Below are 20,844 nucleotides of genomic sequence, written 5' to 3'. Positions count from 1 at the left end.
GACACTTCCCAGCTGTGTGACCCTGGGCAAGTCACTTGACCCCCATTGCCCACCCTTACCACTCTTCCACCAAGGAGCCAATACACAGAAGTTAAGGGTTTAAAAAAATACATAAGGAAGTGATTCTAATTTATGAATTTCTAAAACTGAAAGACATTTCCCAATAAATAAATGGTATAAATGACATGAATGGGCAGTTTTCAATGGAAGAAATCCAAGCTATCAACAATCATAAGGGGAAAATGCTCTAAATCACTACTATTAGTAATTTTAAAAGGGACAACTAAAGTAACTTTGAGATTTTTGTCTCATATCCATCAGAATGGCTAAGATGACAAAAGAAGAAAATAACAAATGTTGGAGGGGCTGCGGGAAAATAGGCATACTATAATACTATTAGTACTGTGAACTGGTCCAGCCATTCTTGAAAGCAATCTAGAACTATGTTTAAACAGTCACTGAGGGGAAACTTAGGTGGCTCAGTGGATTGCGAGCCAGAGCTAGACATAGGTGATCCTGAGTTCGAATTTGGCCTCAGATACTTCCTAGCTGTGTGACCCTGGGCAAGTCACTTAACTCCCATTGCCCAACCCTTCCCATTCTTCTGCCTTGGAACCAATATACAGTATTGATTCTAAGACAGAAGATAAGGGTGCTTTTTTAAATTATGGAACTGTGCCTACTACTTGAACAAATTATAACACTAGTAAGCTCACACTCCCAATGAATCAGAAAAATAAGACATGGATCTTTATGTACAAAAACATTTACAAGAAGCTTTTTTCAGAGTAGCTAAAGGACCTGCTATCTCATTGAGGAAAGCCTAAACAAATTATGGTATATGAATGTAATGGAATATTATTGTGCCATAAGAAATGACAAAATGAAGAGTTTCAGAGGGAACTAGGAAGATCTCTGTGAACTGATACAGAAATGAGCAAAACCAGATTAGTTTATACAAAGAGAATATTGTAGAGGAAAACAACTAGGAAGGCCTTTCTAACTTTGATCAATGCAAGGATGAACCATTTAGTCCAGAAGACTGAGATGAAATAAGTCACTCACCTCCTGCCAAAGAGGTAATGAATTTAAGATGCAGAGAGAGCGAGACATGTATTTGGGGGCACGGCCAATGTGGAAATTTGCTGGACTGTACATATTTATAATGAGAGTTCTGATCTTCCATGTTGTTATCATTATTGTTGCTGCCCAATGAGGCAGAGAGAGGAGAATCTTGTAAAAAGAAAATAAATACATTTAATTAATAATAAATAAAATTAATAATTTTAAAGTATATTTAAATTTTTTTATTAAATAAGTTTATTTTTAAAAATAAAGAGAAATTTTTCCTATTCCTCCCATTGCTAGAGCCTTTCCTCTTAGATTATCTCCTGTATACTTTGTATACATCTTGCACGCACATAGTTGCTTGTGTGTTGTCTCTCCCACTAGAATGTAAGCTCCTTGACATCAGGGACCCGGTTCTTGCCTTCCCTTGTATCTCTAGGGCTTAGCACAGTATCTGACTCACAGTAAACATCTATTAAATCCTTGGTTACTAACTGGATAAAGACCTTCAACTTTATTCTGTGGCCATTAGGACGTCATTAGAGATCTATGTGTAGATTGGGATCTAGAAAGCTCTGTGCAAAAGGAAGCTTCCCCAAAACCCTAGTCACATGTCCTAATAAAAATATACATACTCCACATCATAAAGAGACCCATAACTCCTCCAAGCTTTTTGAGTATGAGCCAGATAAACAATATACCAGCAAAATGCATCTCTTTTCTGTTGTCCATGGTTTCCCTATAAATTTTAAAGTCATAAAGAGTAATCTGGGCAGGAAGGGAACTAAAATATGGAGATGAGAAGTGGGCGCAGGGCCCAGGCAGCAGCTAGATTCCCCAGCAGGGAGAAGGTTCCAACAAGGGTAGAGTATGGGGTGGTCACTGATAAGGAAGAAAATTCCATTCTCTGGTTGTAGGCACAAATCTGCTAGTAACAATTTTATTCATTTTACGTTGCTCTAATCAAAGAATTTCTGCTTAGAAAGAGAACAAAAGACAGAGTCGACCTGTGACTCTGAAAGTACCTCTCTAACTCAAACCATTTTAGAGTTATAAAAGTATACCATTCCTGAACAATCAACAAAATGTTGCAGAATGAAAAAAAAAAACAAAGCAAAACAAAGCATAGTTACAGAGCTCAGGGTAAAAATTCAGTTGATTGCTTCATCATAAAAAGCAATCGTCCCAATTTTCATCCACCCTTAGAAAATCATTTTCCCCAAATCATTCAATCCCCTTGCTGACTACTCCCTTCAAAGATTCTCCTTTCCAGTTAGTCAATATCTTCAGAACTTGCATTAAATGAAGGAATCAGATTTCTTCCTTCTCTTCGGTGGATTATTACCCGCATCCCTTCTGTACTTGGGGAAAGAAACTACAGTTTTTAGGTAGAAACCTCTAGGGCCTCCTTGCCCTTCTCAAGGAGAAGGCACTCCTGCCAGGGCTCACGTGGGGGAGAGAAGAGCAAGCTACTGTTGGAAATTGATTGCTAAAGAAAAAATAAAGGGGCAGCTAGGTGGCCCAATGGATAGTGAGCCAGGCCTGAAGACCAGAGGTCCTGGGATCAAATCTGACCTCAGATATTTCCTAGCTATATGACCAGGGGCAAATCACTTGACTCCAGTTACCTAGCCCTTACCACTCTTCTACCTTGGAATGTATATACAGTATTGATTCTAAAATGCAAAGTAAGGGGTTTTAGCAAAAGAAAGAAAAAATAAATGAAATTAAAGCCTAAGAAGGTTCTTTTCCCTTTCAGAATGATCCAAAGACTTAAGGCTAGGATCATTTTAAAACACTGTCTTAATATACCTAAAAGAAGGAGTAGGGAAGACTTTGTGTCCATACTGAGTTCATATCCTCTATACCACCTCAAAACAGCGCTGAAGGTACGAAAGAAAAAAAAGGGGGGAGGATAAGAGATAAACTCACAGGAGAAAACATCACAAATATGTTAACAGAAAGACTAAATAAATGAGTGAGCCAAAAGGGAGACCCAGTACAGTAAATAAAATATGAACTAAAGAAAGTAAGATTTAATCTTCAGAAAGAAAAAACAAGATTACAGCAAAAAGAAGTTTCTCTAGAAAGTAGGAAAATGCTAAAAGAACTTCCAGAGTGAGTTAGACTCACAATAAGAAATGTAAAGAAAGACCTGGTGTCTATAAGATTGGAATAAAGACCATTAAAGAATTCAAGAAACCAAGTGGGAGAATCAACAACCTAGAAAGGGCAATGGAAAGTTTCCATGAAGCAACACACTTATTGTCTTCCCCATTGCAGAGCATACTCTTGGAGAGTAGGCATTATTTTATGCTTTGTATTTGGCCAAAATGAAAGATCTATATATGGACTAGAATTCCATGATGATGATTTGGTGATGCATTCAACTAGATTAATATTATGAGACTGACGTTGAGTTTTATTTTGTGTGCATGTTTTAGTTCGTAAGATTATTTTATATCAACAGGATGTTTATATCTTTCTTGCATATCATTCTGGAAAATATTATAAAGAAGTGCTGCTAATTTTTAGGAATGATACTCAGAATGTGATGCATTTATGATACCAAGGTCGTGTCCTCTTTGATCTGAATGCTGATTTATGAATCAGAACTATTACAGTGAAGAGAAGGGGAAGGAAGGGATGACTTTCGTTCCTGGTGGAATGGGCAGATGAGAACAATTTGTTCCAATGGCCATGAAGGTGGCTGACGCAGGCACTGTGGAGTGCTAAGAGCTCGGTCAGACATCAAAGATCCCAAGGTCATGCACTGCATCCTGGGCCATTACCACTCCTGACTTTTGTCCTGCCACGGAAAAGAGAGCGAGGTTGTCAACTTTTGTGCAACCCCACTTCACTTAAATACAATTCACTGGAAAGTCAAGACATCACCCAGCAATGTCATTAGTCTTCTTCAAAGACGAAGGATAAACAACAAGAGTGAATGCAAAGGAGAGATTTGTCCAAAACCCAGAGTGCTTTTCTCTGGTTAATGATTATCTCAAGTATTCAAATGTATACAGTCTGGCTTGTCAAAGACTTAATTTGGATTTAGCACTGTAAGGAGACGTGGGGAAGATGAAAATCCTATCAAAAAGCAGAGTTTGGAAACAGTAAATGTCCCAAGAGCTAAGAATATCTAGAATGTAATCAAAATGTGACATTGTCTTTAAATGACAAATCTAGTGATTGTTTCATAGAAATCCATATCACCAACAACAAAAAATCCGCATTCGCCGATGGTTGTACGAGGGTCAGTAGAGCCCCATGTGATTAATTGCCTATAGACCTTTTCTCATTGATGCAAGACGTGCAAAGTCCTGAGAAAGTATGGAGTGAATCTCAACCAATTTGAAGTAGACTGGCTCAGGGGGCTAAAAAATTCAAAAAGCAAGTGCTGAGCAAACTCAGGGACCTTGTTTTTGTAGACTGACTGCCCGAAGCACGTGCAGAGAGATTTTCAGAGCTACGACCCAAGAATTTCATCCTCGAAATGGTCAGGCAACTTAGAAACCAAAGATCCAAGCAGACTCTGTGGCCAAGATCTGTGGCTTTCTCTTTTTCACCCCTCAGGAGGAATAATTATTCTTACTTTATCTTCCTTCTTCCTTCCTTTCCATTAGCCAGTAGAAGAGACCTTGTTCTTCTTCAAAAGTAGCTCAATTTTGCCTAAAGTAATCCTTTCTTTGTTCCTGTGCTTGGCATAATATATGTGAGCAAAGGCAAGAACTGGTATTGCTGGATTAAAAAGAAAAACAACAAACCTCTGATTGACATTTTTCTTTAGTGGTCTAACAATATTATTGTAATTGCCTCACCTGTCAGGAATAGACAGTTGGGAAACCATGCCAAGATATATTATCCAAGATGGGTCTTTTCTTTTGTTAATATACACATTGCTTTTGTTCCAGTGATTAAATGCTATAATTGAGAATATGTTCTTGTTATAGTTTGGGTGTTAGAATGGATTGAGATTTACTCTACTTCTAAAAGAGTCCAAAGCAATTGCAGTGGAAAGATCTCTGAAACCAAATTACTGTTAACCAGCAAAACTGCTGATGAAAGCCAGGATCTTCAATACTAAATTCATATTTTAGGGGAGAGAGACCTGGTCAAGGGGGGCAGATTCTCTAGATCAGTGATGGAGAACCTATGGCACACGAGCACTCTTTGTGGTCACACCTCCTGCCCCTCCCCCCCCCGAGTTTGTTACTAGAAAGGCAGAGAGACTCTGGTGAAACTGCTCCCCTCCCTCTCTCCGCCATGCCTGAGGACATTTTTTCACCCAGGGGATAAGGCAGGGTGGTTCACAGGTGGCAGAGCCAGAGGGGAGTGGAGAGCTTGAGTCACTCCCCTCCCCCTCTCTACACTCGCTGAGGTCATTCCTCACTTCACCCACCCCTCTGCCCAGCAGCCCAGTGGGAATGGTTTCTCCCTCCCCAATGTGGGGTAATGGAGGGCAGGGCATGGCACATGGTCTAAGGGGTTAGGGCGGGGCCTGGCACTCCATCTCTAAAAGGTTCGCCATCGCTGCTCTAGATTATATGTAAATTGCTCTATCTGCTCTCAATCCTCAGTGAAGCCTACTTCCAAAAATTCGTGATAAAGGGAGAGGGGCCTTCCTCCTGGCCAATTCAGGGCATGCACAGGTATCTTTGGAGGACTGGTTCCTGATGGTTTATTATGTGATGATAGAAAGATTTTCATTTGATTGCTGAGTTGGAACAGGCTGGGCATATAAAAAGCTGGAACAAACTGTTAAAAGTTCTCTCCCAAACAGCATTCAAGTGAGGAGAAGGAAATCCTGTGAGCCTCCAGGTAGAAGAATGGTAGGAACAGCAGCAGCAGGTACCTCTGTTGTTCAGTCACTCAGCTGCATGTGACTCTTCATGACCCCATGGACCATAAACAGCACACCCACCCCTTCTGGTCCATGGAATTTTCTTGGCCAAGATACTGAAGTGATTTGCCTCTTCACTCTCCAATGGATCACCTTTTGTATCTGTAGATATTGAATTTCCCCACATGGGCCACCATGTAGCCATGAGCACATGATGGCTCTGGTTTTGTTTCTGTTATGTATATCCTTTACCAATCCTAGATGGATGAGTATTGAAGACCAGGCCGACCTGGTTATGACCTTTTGAGCTTTTAAAAGATGGAAGAGCCACTAGAGGTCCAGAAACTTGAATCTATAACAAGTCTGCCAATAACTACAGGAGCTGAGCACAAAGAGGGGCTAGCCCTGAGGAGCACGCTCTTTGACTCAGACCAGCAGTAAGTCAAGTTAATAATCAAAATACTACGTACCACAAGCAAGGCTCATGGTTGTTCTCGCTCTGTCCATTGACTTTGCCACAACTAGAAATGACAAAGTGACAAACCACAAGCCTGGGGTGGGGAGTGCTTTGGGGAACAACCACTTTAAGCTTGAACCCTTTCTCAAGGGAACCGAGTTTGTAGGAAAGACAGTGTGTCCTGATTTGGGAGGGGGACATTTTCATAATTCTCTCTTTGCTGTGTTTTCTCAGAAAGTATCCCTTTGCAAAAGTTGACTGATGTTAACACTGATTAACCGATATTAAATAAAGATCAAATTGCAGTTGATATTGGGAGAACACACTGGATATGGGCTTAGGATCAACAGCATTAAAAAAAACCCTCAACCCCTCCGGGTTACCCCCTAGATCCCTAAGGAAAGATGAAGTAACCTCCCTCTGGAGACTCAATTGGCTATTGTGATTGGGGGCTGGGAGGGTAATCCTAGCCTATTTGCAGCACACGTATTCCGGTGGAAATGAACATATATCATACTGAGTCTGAGGCAAAAAGACCCGGAGACTTTGCTAGTATCCATTTCTCTGTCCAAATGAGGATTTGCCATGCCAGAGCAGAGAGACTGTGCCTTCTGGTAGTGCCTACCACCTCCAGGTTTATAAAAGACCAATCATTAATTCCAGATGAGTGCCTTTCGGGAAGGAATTATAAGAGGTTTAGCTGATAATATGAGATCTATTATTACCTAAACTTTGGAACACTGAGTTATACTTAGTGGTATGTACTTTTGCCGCCTACTTCCCACCTCGGAGGCCACAAATATGTTATTTAAGAGGGTATTTTATAAGTGTGCATATTAGAAAAGAAAATGTCTGCAATGATTGACATAGAAATTGTACCACCGGTGACCATATTCTTGTTTATATTTATATCACTGACTGCATTTTGTAAGCTAATAGATATAGCCATGGTTCCTGATAATGGCTATCTGAGTGAGAACAAGACCATATTTCTTTATTATTATAGAATCTAAATTTGGGGAAGCAGGTGGATGGCTGTAAATGCTGTGGTAGGGATGATAAAAAGAGCCTTTTTTCTTGAACAACCTGTTCCATTTGGTTCAGTCAACAAAGAAAGAGGTGCTTTTGGAAAAACACTCATGATGGTTCCCAAGTTCTGTTCAGACTCGTATTACTTGATGCTGGAGGTACAAGGAAAACCATGTTTATAAAATATCACTTGACAGACAACTTTAAAAAGTAATCCTCACCTTCAGTCTTAGAATCAGTACTATATAGGATCCAAGGCAGAAGAGTGGTAAGGGCTAGACCATGGGGGTGAAGTGACTTGCCCAGGGTCACACAGGTAGGAAGTGTCTGAGGCCACATTTGAACCCAGGACCTCCTGTCTCTAGGCCTGACTCTCAATCCACTGAGCTACCCAGCTGTCCCGATGGGTAAATTTAAGAAGTATGCAGCCATCTTAGTGTTGAAGTTCATTCCTCTGTGGTCCGTACTAATACAGGCTATATTAAATTCAACAGATGAGAGAGCCAGGCCTAGAGACAGAAGGCCCTAGGTTCAAATCTGGCCTTAGACACTTCCTAGCTGTGGGAACCTGGGCAAGTCACTTAACCCCAACTGCCTGCTCCATATTGCTCTTCTGCCTTGGAACCAATACTCAGTATCGATTCTTAGACAGATGGTAAGGGTTTTAAAAAATTCAACAGATGGGATACAGACGGCCAAGAGAAATGCGATGGTCTGAAAGACGGTTATTACATCCAAGACCAGTGTGTCATTATTATGTACGAAGTAACATTGACTTACTTATAAGAATGAGTCTATCCTGCAGAGAGATCTGGTTCGAGCATGTGAAAATATCTCTATAGTGTTTGTGTGTGATCAAAGAGGTCAAAGGTCAAATCCATCATCTTTCAGAGGAATAAGAACCTATGATGTTTCAGCCCAAAATAGCCACAACTTTAAAAAGCCCTTCCTTTGGCTTGCTAGAAAACTTACTCGAGCTCCTCACTTTGGAGTCTGTCATCATGTTGGCTCTTGCACCTCCAGCGATTGTGATCACAGTACAAGAAGAACTTCCAAACTCCTTGGACAACTGGGATCCCTGATGAAAACGACAACCTATAAGGAGATGAAGCTGGAGCCTAGCATGAGGGGGTTGTTACGGGCAACCATCCTGTGATGTCAGTTGTACAGCAGCTTGACTAATTTATTCTGGAGCTGAACAGAGCATGTGCTTCATCTTTGGGATTCGGAATAAGACAAATGGGAATAAGACAAATATTCAGAATGAATATATGTGCATCTATATTTATATTTACATATATTATTTGTTATTATTACATTTACATATGTTACATATTTATATAGAATTACATGTATATGTAATTATGTTATATGTAATCTATAGAATTATAAATCTAATCTATAGAATTCCTATTTTGGACTCATGTATTAAGCCTTTTTGGACTCCAAATATATCCCCTTTGAGTTTCAATTCTAAGATTCTTGCAGCCCCAAGACTGTAGGACTTACGGGTACTTTATCATAGATCTGAGACTTGGATTCCATGATGCATCATGAGTTTCAGTGGTGAATCTTGATTGTTACTGCCATTCCCAATAAAGTTATATTTCAAATATATATTTTTAAGGACCGAACATCCTGTTATTTCTCAGTATTTTCACTTACAAAGGATCTTAACCTGGGGCCAATGAACTTTTTTTGAAAAATCGCATTACAATACGGTTGATTTCCTCTGCAGTCCTCTATATTTTATTTTCTGCTTTCACAAACATGACTCTGAGAAGGACTTCATCAGACCACCAAAGGGAGTCATGACACAACAAAGAATTCTGACTCACACTTGAGCATTCTTAGTGCCTAGGAGAAACAAGCAAGATTGAATTGGAGAAGGGCAGCTAGGTGGCTCAGTGGATAGAGTGCCAGACTTGTATGTAATCAGGAGGATCTGGGTTCAAATCTGATCTTAGATACTTCCTACTTATGTGATCTTAATTGCCTAGCCCTTACCACTCATCTGCCTAAGAATCAACACTTACTATCGGTTCTAAGGCAGAAGGCAAGTGTTTAAAAAAAGAGAATGACTTGGATCCTTTGGGGATAGTCAATACTGCTATTTCTATATGAAATGAATGTGAGGTTTAGAAAGGAGAGAACTAGGTGCCTCCATTAGACAGAGCATTCCCTTCTGCCAGGAGGCTAAGTGACTCGGCACCAGGCGTGTTAGGGAGAATAGTTCTTGTCCTATCATTGATACATTAAAAGAAGAACAACAAAGAACCTCCTATTGGGAACCAACTCGAGTAATGTCTCATGCTAGTTATTAACTACAAATTGAGATCATACTATTAAGGAACATTGACTACTCTTCAGAGGAGTTTGTTCAGCGCACAAAAGAAGGCAAATCTGGAAGTACAGTAAGCCTCCACCCTGTTTTAGAAATTTTGAGAACGCATTTTTCTCCATATCCTCGTCTGAAGACTTTGAATTAATCTTAATGAGAAACTTTAACAGTTTTTCTTTAACTACAATTCTGAAACAAAGTCCTCCACTTAATCTTTTTATCTCTCTTTCCGAGGACTCACCCACTCTGCTTTGGCATACTGAATGAAGTTTCCAGGAGGAGTTCTGCTCTCCCAGAGGATAGAATTAGGGTGATAAGAGGACAAGAGCAGGCAGAAGAGGTTCTCGATTGAGCTGTACAATAATGGTACACTCTTGCCTATTGATTACCTCCAATTTATCCTGCATGTATTTTTTTATAGTGGTCACCTCACTTAAATTCAACTGAATCCAACAAGCATTTTTTACACACCTGCTATATTCTTACTACTGTGGCAGGTGTTAGGCATCCATATATAATGGCAAAAATGAAACACTCCCAGCCCTCGGGAAATTTATATTTACTTTTGTCAAACCCTATGTCCTTCTTTTGCTCTTTGAGTTGCTCATAATTTGTAGATTGTAGTGTTTTGGGATACACAATAATAGAGCATTACCAAGAGATAATTTGTATTGAAAAGAAAGGTCTAAGCATGGAGAGTTGCTTGAGATCCTACAAAGCATTGCACAATTTCCCAAATGTACTAGGGCTCACTCTCCTTCTCCTAGTCAGTTCTGAGCCTAACTCACTATCTACTAGATAGATAGATAGATAGATAGATAGATAGATAGATAGATAGATAGATAGATAGGGAGGGAGAGAGAGAGAGAGAGAAAGGTAGATAGATAGACAGGTGGAGAGATTCACTCAATGAACCATCCTATTCAATTGTACATCATAATCTGGACAAAAGACCAATTTGTTTTGAATAATTATGAATTATATTGTGGAGGCCTTGAAATGTTCAAGGATTTAAGCCATCAATACATCATCTGCAAACCAGGACCTCTGGAGGACTTCACCATCTCTAAGAATACCTTCTTTCATTTGGATCTTGAGTAAAACTATTTTAGGACAGCAGAGGACACCTTTGGTGAGCATACCCTTCCCTATTTTAAGTCTCTCTCAAAAGTAATAATTAGAAGATAAGTGAAAATTATTCCCTTACAAATTATACTCCATGTGAGGTTAAAAAATGCAGGTCATTTTCCATGGGCAAAGCTTTATTTTTTTTTAACCCCTCACCTTCCATGTATTGACTCCAAGGCAGAAGAGTGGTCAGGGTAGGCAATGGGGGTCAAGTGACTTGCCCAGGGTCACACAGCTGGGAAGTGTCTGAGGTCAGATTTGAACTTAGGACCTCCCGTCTCTAGGCCTGATTCTCAATCCACTGAGCTACCCAGCTGCCTGAAAGCTTTATTTTTGATGTGTTAGTATTTTACTTTTTTCAAAGGAGGATCTTTTCATTCCAAGGGCTAAGGAGAATAGTATTAATATTACTTACACTTAATACCACTGTTCATTTCTATTATTATTGTAAAACTTCAGGCATTTTTCTAATAAATCAACAATAAAAAGAAACATTTATTAAGCTAGGTAATTAGGCGAATAGATCACTGGGCCTGAAGTCAGCAAGACCAGAGCTCAAATCCCACCTCAGACACTTACTAGCCGTATGACTCCGGGCAAGATATTTAGTCACTATCTGCCTCAGTTTCCTTATCTATAAACTGGGGATAATAGCACCTCACTCTCAAAGGTTGTTGTGAAGATCAAATGAGATAACTCTTGTGAAGTGTTTGCGAACCTTAAAGCACTATATAAATGCTAGTTATTATTATTATTATTATTTAAGTTCTCACTATGTGCTAGGTTCTTGGGACATAAAAATTCCCTGCCTTTAAGGAGTTTGCATTCTCTTAGAAGCTAAGAGCAGAATACATTGTGTGATCAGGACAAAGGGAGGCACCAACAAATGGAAAATTGGATGTCAGTATGTAAGGTTAAGGGGAAGCTGAATGGAAAAGCTAAACTTGGGCCTGAAGGAAGAAGATCTCAATAGGTTCAGATAAGGAAAAATGACATTCCAGGCTTGTGGGACAGGCTATGCGAATTCAGCAAAGTTGGAGATTGCGAGTCAAGCTCAGGGCCAAGTAGTGCTCCCATCTGCCTGAAAGCGTGAAGTCGGACTAGAAAAATCTGATGGCAGATTATAAGGGGCCTTCAATGCCAGGTTAAGGAGTTCTAGTTTATCTTAGAAGCCATAGACAGCTCCTTGTCGAGAAGGGGCATGGCATGGCCAGACATGATTCCCATCATCTAACATAACGAAGCTCATTAGAGAGTCTGACTTTATGCTACACAGTTACAATTCAGGTCTTTCTCAAACACTTTGGCATGGGTTTAACCTGCTAACATGAGGATGCACCAGAGGAAATCTCAGCTCTTGGCTCCTGTCCACCACCAACATACGTGCTGTCACTGGTTGAAGTACACTGTCCGGTCTGTGGAAATACGTAATTAACTGTCTCTTCATACCAACCTTCGCTTCTCAGTTTGTAGAGTCCTAGAGTTCACCTTTGACAGTGGATAAGCCACCAACACAGATACTAGGAAAAGAAAAAAATCAATCAGTGAGCATTTATTAAGCACCTCCTGTATGCCGGGAAGCATACTAGGTGTTGAGGATACAAAGACAAAAATAAAAGCCTCTGCTAGGCTACTCATGGAGTTGGGAGATAACACTTACACATATAAGTAACTACATGGCAATTTGAGAGCACGAGCACCTGAGGGGGTCATGTAGGAAGATCATTAAAGGAGCCGTGAAGGAGGTGGCACCTGCCCTGAGCTTTTCAGGGAGCTAGGAATACTACAGGAAGAAGCAGAGGTGAGGAGGGAGTAAATTCCAGGCATGGAAGACAACCTGGGCAAAGGTAAGCCGGGTTTCAACCATGCCTGGGACACTCTGCATGGTGTTGTGTATCCTGAGGGAAATGAGACTCCGGATTGGCAGAGCAAATGCTGAATGGGACACAATGCTATGAACCTGTGTGCGAGACTTAAAGAGTGAGTTTCAGGCCTTCTTGGAAGAGAAAACGTGTGGTTCCAGAGCGTCTTCCAGGGAGACACAGCAGTGAGAGAAGTTGCAAACATATAGAAGAAGCTGGCTGTTGAACACGTTCCTGGTTTCCAGCTTTCCTCCTTAGAGATTGCTAGAATGGACCCTCTGGATGAGATGAGGTTCTCTTGTTTTGCCCAAAGATCTCCTCTTGTTCCCAGCTAAAGAGTTTATTCCCTCATGTTTTTTTTTTGTTTTTTGTTTTTTTTTTGGAATTTTCTAAATAGTAGAAAACGTCCCATTTCTGTTTGGTGTTTTGGTTAGATAAATGATTTACTAGTTATTTGATATGTGCAGCAGATGTTTATCTAACCAGCATTTGGCAGAAAAAGTAGCTGATTAGTCAAGCTAAGTCCTGCCCTCCCCCTTAAGAAAGATTTTGGGAAGTGGCTTTCCTCAGAACCCAGACTCAGGTCACATAGATTAGCCAGACATTTGTCGGGTGCAGATAGATATAATTCCAGCCCACTGGAGACTACAGAAAAGAGGGCCTAGCCTCAGAGCACTCCTGGGGCCTGCCTGTCCCTTCCCTTCCACCTCAGATCATCAATGAATCAATAAAACATTTACTAAATGCCCACTATGCACCAGGCACTGTGCCAAGCTCTGGAGATATCAAGAGGCAAAAGACAATCCCCGCCTTCAAGGAGCTCACAGTCTACTGGAGGGGAAAACCAACAAAGAAACATCTACCGAGTGATAAATCTACCATTTAAGAGGGGTTGGGGAGGGCATCCTGGAAAAGATACATTTTATTTGGGATTGAAAGGAGGCCAGGGAAGGCTGTATGCAGAAAGAAGGAGGGAGAACGTTCCAGACATGGGGAACAGGCAGAGAAAATACCCAGAGCTCAGAGTAGGCAGAAGGGACGAAGGGGTAAGAAGCCTGGAAAGGTAGGAGGAAGCTGGGTTAGGAAGGTAGGAAGGGCTTTGGATGCCAAGTAGAAGACCTTACACGGGAGAGGGAAGGGGTTCAGAAAGGGGAGGGACCTGAGTATCTGGACTAGAGACACTGCTTGTCACTGACTTATTATGTCTCCCACCTGCCTGATTGGAGGAGAGGCAGATGTATCAGGGAGATTCCATCATGGTAAGGAAAACTTTGAAGTATTTGAGGAAGAATAAGACGGTAGCTAAATGGTTCAGTGGATAGAGCACTGGGCCTGAAATCAGGATTGAGTTCAAATCTGTCCTCAAAACACTTATTGGCTAGGTGACCCTGAGCAAGTCATTTAACCTCTGTTTGCCTTAACCCCCTGGAGAACGAAACAGCGAACTACTCCAGCATCTTTGCCAAGAAAACCCCATGGACAGCAGTAGTCCAAGTGAAAGTAAGAGAATTCACACTACTTACCCCACCTCCGAGTGTGAACCTACATCTCCATCTGTCTTTACTGCTGACCTTGGAATGTTTGGGAGCTGGAGGAAATACCAGATCCAAAAAAGACACATACACACACACACACTCTCCAAACCTCTAGAGATGGACTCTCAAGGTAAGAGGCGCCATTGTTTTAGGATGGTTTCTTAACTAACAAAGTGGAGATGCAGAACGAGACGTATATTGTCTATTGTCGGAACTGGCCAATGTGGAGATTTGTTTTGCTCAACTATGGATATTTGTTACACGGGCTTTTTTTTCTTTCAATCTTGGCAGAAGAATCGGGGTTGGGGCTGGGGATAAGAGCGGTACCAATGGTACTACTGAAAAAAGAAGAAAGAAAAAAGATTCATTGAAGCATTTTTAATGCACAGAAACAAAGAGAAGGAAGTTTGGAAGAAAACATGAGCAATACAGTTTTGGGAGTAACCGTGGATTTATTATATTTTTTTATATTATATATTTTTAAACAATATCCTCTCATCTGTGAACCTCTCCTTTTATGGTTCTGAGATCTCACAGGATCATAGAATATGAAGAGGCCTCAAGAGTCCAACTAGTCCAATTGAAACCATGAAAGGAATCTCCACTCTAACATATCTGACAAGTGATCATCCAGTTTCTACTTGAAGACCTCCAAGGAGTAGAAGCCACCATCTCTTTGGGCGGCCCATTTCACCTTTTAGACAGTTTTGCCTGAGACCAAGCCTCTACTGGCCTTTTTTCCCAACTCACCAGCACCCCATCCCCTGCCCCCATCCACATTATTCCTGATTCAGGCCTCTGGGGTCAGACAAACCAAGTCTAATCCTCCTTTTGAATATTTAAAGACATTTAACGTGGGTCCTTGAGTTTTGTCTTCTCCAAGCTATACACGCCTAGTCCCTTCAACGTACCTTCATACAAAATGAACTCCGGGTCCTGTACCATCTCCGGTGCTGTCCTTTGGACAGTCTCCAGCTTACCAATATCTTCCTTCAACTGCAGGGTCCAGAAGTGAATCCCATAGTTCAGTGGTGGTCTGGCTAGGGTAGAGGGCGGTGGGATCGCCACTTCTCTAATCCCAGAAGTTACAAACTTAGGGCTTGGCAACATGACTAGAACAAATGGACCCAAACAGATACGTAGTATATTTTTCACCTTTTAAAATGTTCCTTCAATAGCATTTCTTTCTTATTATCTCGCAAATTGTCTTACCTAAAAAGCACTATGTCTCCGCCTAGTAAGAGCTTAATTCTCAGCCAGTTACTGTCCATTTGTACAATTCCATTACCCACTGAGCAGTCTCCTAAGTACATTTTATCAACCACTTAATAGTTATTAAATGAGATTTACTGTTAAGTGTAAAGCATTTTCCAAACTTTTCTGCTCTCAAACGTCCGTCAACGTCTCCCTCCTCTCTCAGAGGATGACCACACCTCCTTCTTTACTATAATAATTTAAGGCCATCAACCTCCTGTTTCCTTACTCAATATTCTTCCCCATCGTCCCCATTTTTGCTCTAATCTCTTAGGACAGAAGTGGTTGTTCTTATTAAAACAAATCCTTTCTTACTTGATCCTCGAGTCTATCCCGTAGAGGAAGAGGGTATAGTAGCCCCAATTTACCTTGCTTCCAAACTTCTCTATTACTACAAGGGCACCACCCTCCTCCCAGTCAGCCAGGCTCAAGACCTCACACTTATTCTCCATGATTCACACTCTCCCTGTCCCCATAGCTAGTCTGATGCAATCCCTGTCAGTTCTATGTTCCTTGTATGCATTTCTTTCTCTCCTCTGATACCGCCATCACCCTGGTGCAGGCCCTCGTGTCCCCATGCCTGCTCCTCGGTCTCTCTGCCTCAAGTTTCCCTGCTCCAGCCTATCAATCCACTCAGCTATTAAAGTGGTCCTCCTTAAGTGCAGCTCTGACCGTGTCAAGCCCCTACTACACAAACTTCAGTGTCTTGACATCACCTCAAGGATCAAATATCAAATCCTCTGTTGAGTCTTTAAAGCCCTTCCCTACCTGTCCAGGTTCTTAGACTTTACTCCTCTACATGTATCCCATGATGCAGGATTCCTCACATACAACACTATATCCCTGGCTTCTGTGACTTGAACCTTGGCACACCGTAAGCCATAATCTATGAAGCCTTGAGAGAAAGCAAGTCAATGCTCACTGCCTCTACTTCCCCATCACCCAAGCTGGCATGCATTTACTAAACCTACTATATGCCAGAATCAGTGGACAAGCAGAGAAGAAAAATAATCCCTGCTTGCAAGGAGCTTCCATTCAAATAGGGGAAGACGACGCATAGCAGGAAACTAAAAGTGGGGGTGGATGGGAAGGGGCAAAGCTACCTTAACAAGGAAATGGTAGAGAGAATCCAGAGAGTCAGGAGAACACCCTGGAGAGGAATGAAGGCATGACTGGCCTGGGCATCCTCCTTAAAACAGAGGGCCTGGACTGTTTGACCACATGGGTCAATGGGGATATGACTGAGCATGTAGACTCTAAATCAGGGGTCGGCAACGTATGGCTCTTTCTGCAGGAGCCATAAAGTCCATTTTTTTCAGGCGCTGTTACAGGAGCGGCACTGTGAGCACTGCACGGCTCTCACGAAATGACATTTTAAAAAATGTGGCATTTATGGCTCTCACGGCCAAAAAGGTTGCCGACCCCTGCTCTAAATGATCACTCTAATGCAAATATCAATAATATGGAAATAGGTCTTGATCAATGACACATGTAAAACCCAGTGGAATTGCACGTTGGCTATGGGAGAGGAGTGGGAGGAGGGAGGAGGGGAGGGAAAGAAACATGAATCATGTAACCATGTAAAAATAGTCTAAATTATTTAATTAAATAAAGTTTTAAAAAAATTAGCAGGGGAAAAAAATAAACAGAAGGCCTGGGAGGAACCGGCCCAAGAGAAGGAGAGGCAACGGGGAGAGGGTGAAGAGGTTACTATGACATGATAGAAAAAAGCCAGAGTGTCACCTACTCCAACCTCTTACAGTCTTTTGTTGTTGTTGTTCCTACCCATACTACATGGTAGTACAGTGTGTAAGTATTTCTCTGTTAATTCTGTTGATGATGTCATCGGCCTCCTAGTCATCCAGGTTCATACATTTAGAGACAGCTTTGACTTTTGTTTTCCCTGCCCCACATAGACATCCAATTGATGGTCAAGTCCTGTCACCACCTCTCTCTATGATATTTAACTCCTGTTCTCCACTGCTTAGTTCACATACCTCAGCTACATTAGCTCAGACCTTCTACTGCCTACCTAGTCTACTATCATAACAGCCTCCTAATTGGCTTTCCTACCTCTCTGTCTCCCCCTTGCCCAATCCATCCTCCATGCTGTGGCCTGCTACATTGCCATGGTGATGACCTTGAGAAGCTCCATGTTGCCTACCAAATAAAGCTGAGACTGCTGGCCCTAGAATTCAAGGCCCTCCACAATCTGGTTCTAATCTACCAGTTCATCCTTCGCTCATACTGTTGTACAAGGATCTGGAGCTTCTCTCCCAATTTCCCATTCACTAGCAGATGAGATCCTCAGAGGGTGGCTGCTACATTTCTCCATCAAGGTTGGAGGACATCTGGGAGGGTTTGGGAGTGGTTTTCTAATGTTATTGCTCATGAGGCTCCACTAGGGTGCTTCTCCCCATGGTTATTGGTTCATATGAGCCAGATTTCAGGAGCTCTTTCCTCACTGCTGCCAGATATCCAAATTCCTGATTCCTAATTAGCTCAGTGGTTTTATACAAGCCTCACAGGGACATGCATCTGATTGATTCAATCCAAGAAATCTAGGCTCTGTGTAATTATGGAGGTAGGGGGATGGGATCCCCTTCTTACAGTACACTGCTTCACATAGTTTAGATTTTGGCCATCCTGAGGCACTTCTTCCCCCGCCCCCCATCTTCATTCTGCCCTCTCCTGTCCCTGGGCCTCTTCCTAGGTAGCCTGTTTCCCTGACTTGAACTAGACCACTTTCCTCCCAACCCTGCCAATCTCCATGTGTTGAAGTCCTTCCTTTCCTTCAAAGTCCAACTCAAGATGGAACTTCCTTAGTCAAAAACAGAAATAAATCATACTAAAGTACTGGCAACAGGACTTTTTGTAGTGGCAACCGTCACTCTTTGGCAAGTAAGTCACACTGCTTGTTAAGGTCCTTTCTGCTTTTGAGGAAGTTCTCTTAGTCTTCTCATCATTGCAATTAATAGACTTGGTTTAACTTCTGGATAAAATTACGATGGCCCATGTCTATGTCCCAAATCTCTTTTAGAAAAACAGCTATCGGGGCATCTGGGTGGCTCAGTGGATTGAGAGCCAGGCCTAGAGACAGGAGGTCCTGGGTTCAAATTTGGCCTCAGACACTTCCTAGCAGTGTGACCCTGGACAAGTCACTTAACCCCCATTGCCTAGCCCTTACTGTTCTTCTGCCTTGGAGCCAATACACAGTATTGACTCCAAGATGAAAGGTGAGGGTTTAAAGGAAAAAAAAAAGAAAAATGGCTATCTAGCCATGCTTCCCCTGTTAAATCAATAAAGCTGATTTTTTTAACCCTTGGTTAGATTCATGTGTCCCTCAGCCTCATCCCATTCTACATTATGTCTTATTTGTAGTATCTCTCCATTAGACCGTGAACTCCTTGAGGGCAGAGGCCGAGTCATTTTCCATTGTGTTTCTCCAGAGCCTAACATGGTAGTCACACACAGTAGGCACTTAAGAAAGATTTCATGGAATTGAATTGAATCTGAAATCATGCCAGAGTCATAACAACAAATGTGCTATGCTAATAACGACAGTGTTCACTTGCCGTTCCTGTTCTCTATATTTAGAGGCACTCTGGAATGGTACCAAGAGCAAGGAGCCTAAAGTCAAGCAACCTAGATTCGAGTCCTGGCTTTCATACTGTCCAAGTGTCACCATTGGCAAGTATGCTTCCCTGAGCCTCCGTTTCCTCATCTGTAAAATATGAATAATAATGCTTTTGCTACCTATCTCCCAGGCTCATTGTGAAGAAAGGGCTACAGTAATGTGAGCTGCTATCATTACACTTGAGGCAGCTAGGTGGTACAGTGGTTAGAGCACCAGTCCCAGAGTCAGGAAGACCTGAGTTCAAACTGGACCTCTGACATTTACTAGCTGTGTGACCCTGAGCAAGTCACTTAACCCTGTTGGCTTCAATTTCCTCATCTGTAAAAATGAGCTGGAGAAGGAAATGACAGACCAATCCAGGATCTTTGCCAAGAAAACGCCAAATGGGGTCAGGAAGAGTCAAGCATAACTGAAGTGACACCACCACCACCTCCACCACAACAACAATCATCATTTAATGAAAAGTATCATTTGAGTAATAGAGCGAAAAGAACTCATGAAAAGACTCTTATTTTCTTAAAGTGCCAACTCAACAAACCAAGTACTCGGCCAACTGAAGACAATTCCGTAGTGAGTTGTTCGGTGTGTTACTAATAGTGGATCTCACCAAAATGCAAATATTCTAGCTTTGCCTAGGTGATCTGTTGCTAATTAGCGGGCAGCTCTGGATGGCGTAGTGGAAAGCATGTGGGATTGGAAGTCTAGGAAACTAGGTTTGAATCCTGGCTGCTATACCTCCCGACTGTATGACCCTGGGCAAGTCACTTAATGTCTCCGAGGCATAGTTTCTTCATAGCAAAAAAAATGGGGGGGGGGTAATATTCGCCCTATCTCTCTCCCTCAGTAGTGGTAAGGAAAGCATTTTGCAAGCCTCAAAGTGATTAAAAGATAGGAGCTCTTCCCGTGCCTCTCACTCTCCTCATTACCTGGACTAGCCGTCTCCCTATTCCTCCCACCTGTTGATTTTTCCATCAGGCAGTAAATTTCATTAGACAACAGCAGAAACTGTCTAATTCTGTGACACCTTCCTGACATACTTGTTGTAGTAATCTTCAGATCTTTCCTCAGTCTCTAATTTAAATGTATCGTATTTGGCTAACAAATATTCAGCACTCAAATATACCAATAACTTTTATTTGGATTTCAAACCTCAGAGGTAAATAATGTGTCAGGATTGAGCTTTAAGGCAAAGTGGAGATTTTCATTTCACCGTTCGCATATGAAAATCCATGCCTTTCAGACCTATCTCTTTTTTTTTTTAATGAGGGAAATAAGGTTGATGCAAATGGTAACCGAGAAAAATATTTATAGCAGCTCTTTTTCTAGCAGCAACGAACCACAAAAATGGGCCCATGTCGATGGGGGAATTGCTGAAAAAATTTTGTTATATGAATATAATAGAAAATTATCATATCGAAGGAGATGATGAATATGAAGGAGTCGAAGAAATTGGGAACATTTGTAGAAGCAGCAAGACGGTGATCAGACTGCTAGGTTTGGAATCGGCCAGATGTGGGTTCAAGTCTTGCTCCTGACAATCCCTGGCTGCGTGACTATGGAAAGTCACCTAACACCTTCTGAGTCTCAGTTTCTTCGTCTGTAAAATGAGCAGGTTGGTCTCCATGGTCCCTTCCAGCTCAAAATTCATTCTTTGACGATACAGAGTGACATAGACAGAAACATCAGAATA

At 41.7% G+C, this 20,844-nt stretch overlaps 1 protein-coding gene across 1 annotated transcript in view; it reads right to left on the bottom strand.

The window, feature by feature from the left end:
* SH3BGRL (SH3 domain binding glutamate rich protein like) overlaps positions 1–15,969 on the bottom strand; it is a 127,373-nt gene extending 111,404 nt beyond the window's left edge. Inside the window, exons 1-3 of the mRNA XM_044682808.1 lie at positions 15,833–15,969; positions 15,175–15,335; positions 8,383–8,492 (exon numbers count right to left, since the gene is read on the bottom strand). Of these exons, the coding sequence (XP_044538743.1) occupies positions 8,383–8,492; positions 15,175–15,335; positions 15,833–15,969 (408 nt within the window). The remainder of the gene's footprint in view (positions 1–8,382; positions 8,493–15,174; positions 15,336–15,832) is intronic.
* Between the last annotated feature and the right edge of the window lie 4,875 nt (positions 15,970–20,844).

This window comes from Gracilinanus agilis, chromosome X, assembly GCF_016433145.1.
Source record: "Gracilinanus agilis isolate LMUSP501 chromosome X, AgileGrace, whole genome shotgun sequence".
Taxonomy (NCBI): domain Eukaryota; kingdom Metazoa; phylum Chordata; class Mammalia; order Didelphimorphia; family Didelphidae; genus Gracilinanus; species Gracilinanus agilis.
Note: the sequence above shows the minus strand (reverse complement) of the source record. Positions and strands in the feature narration are given on the sequence as shown.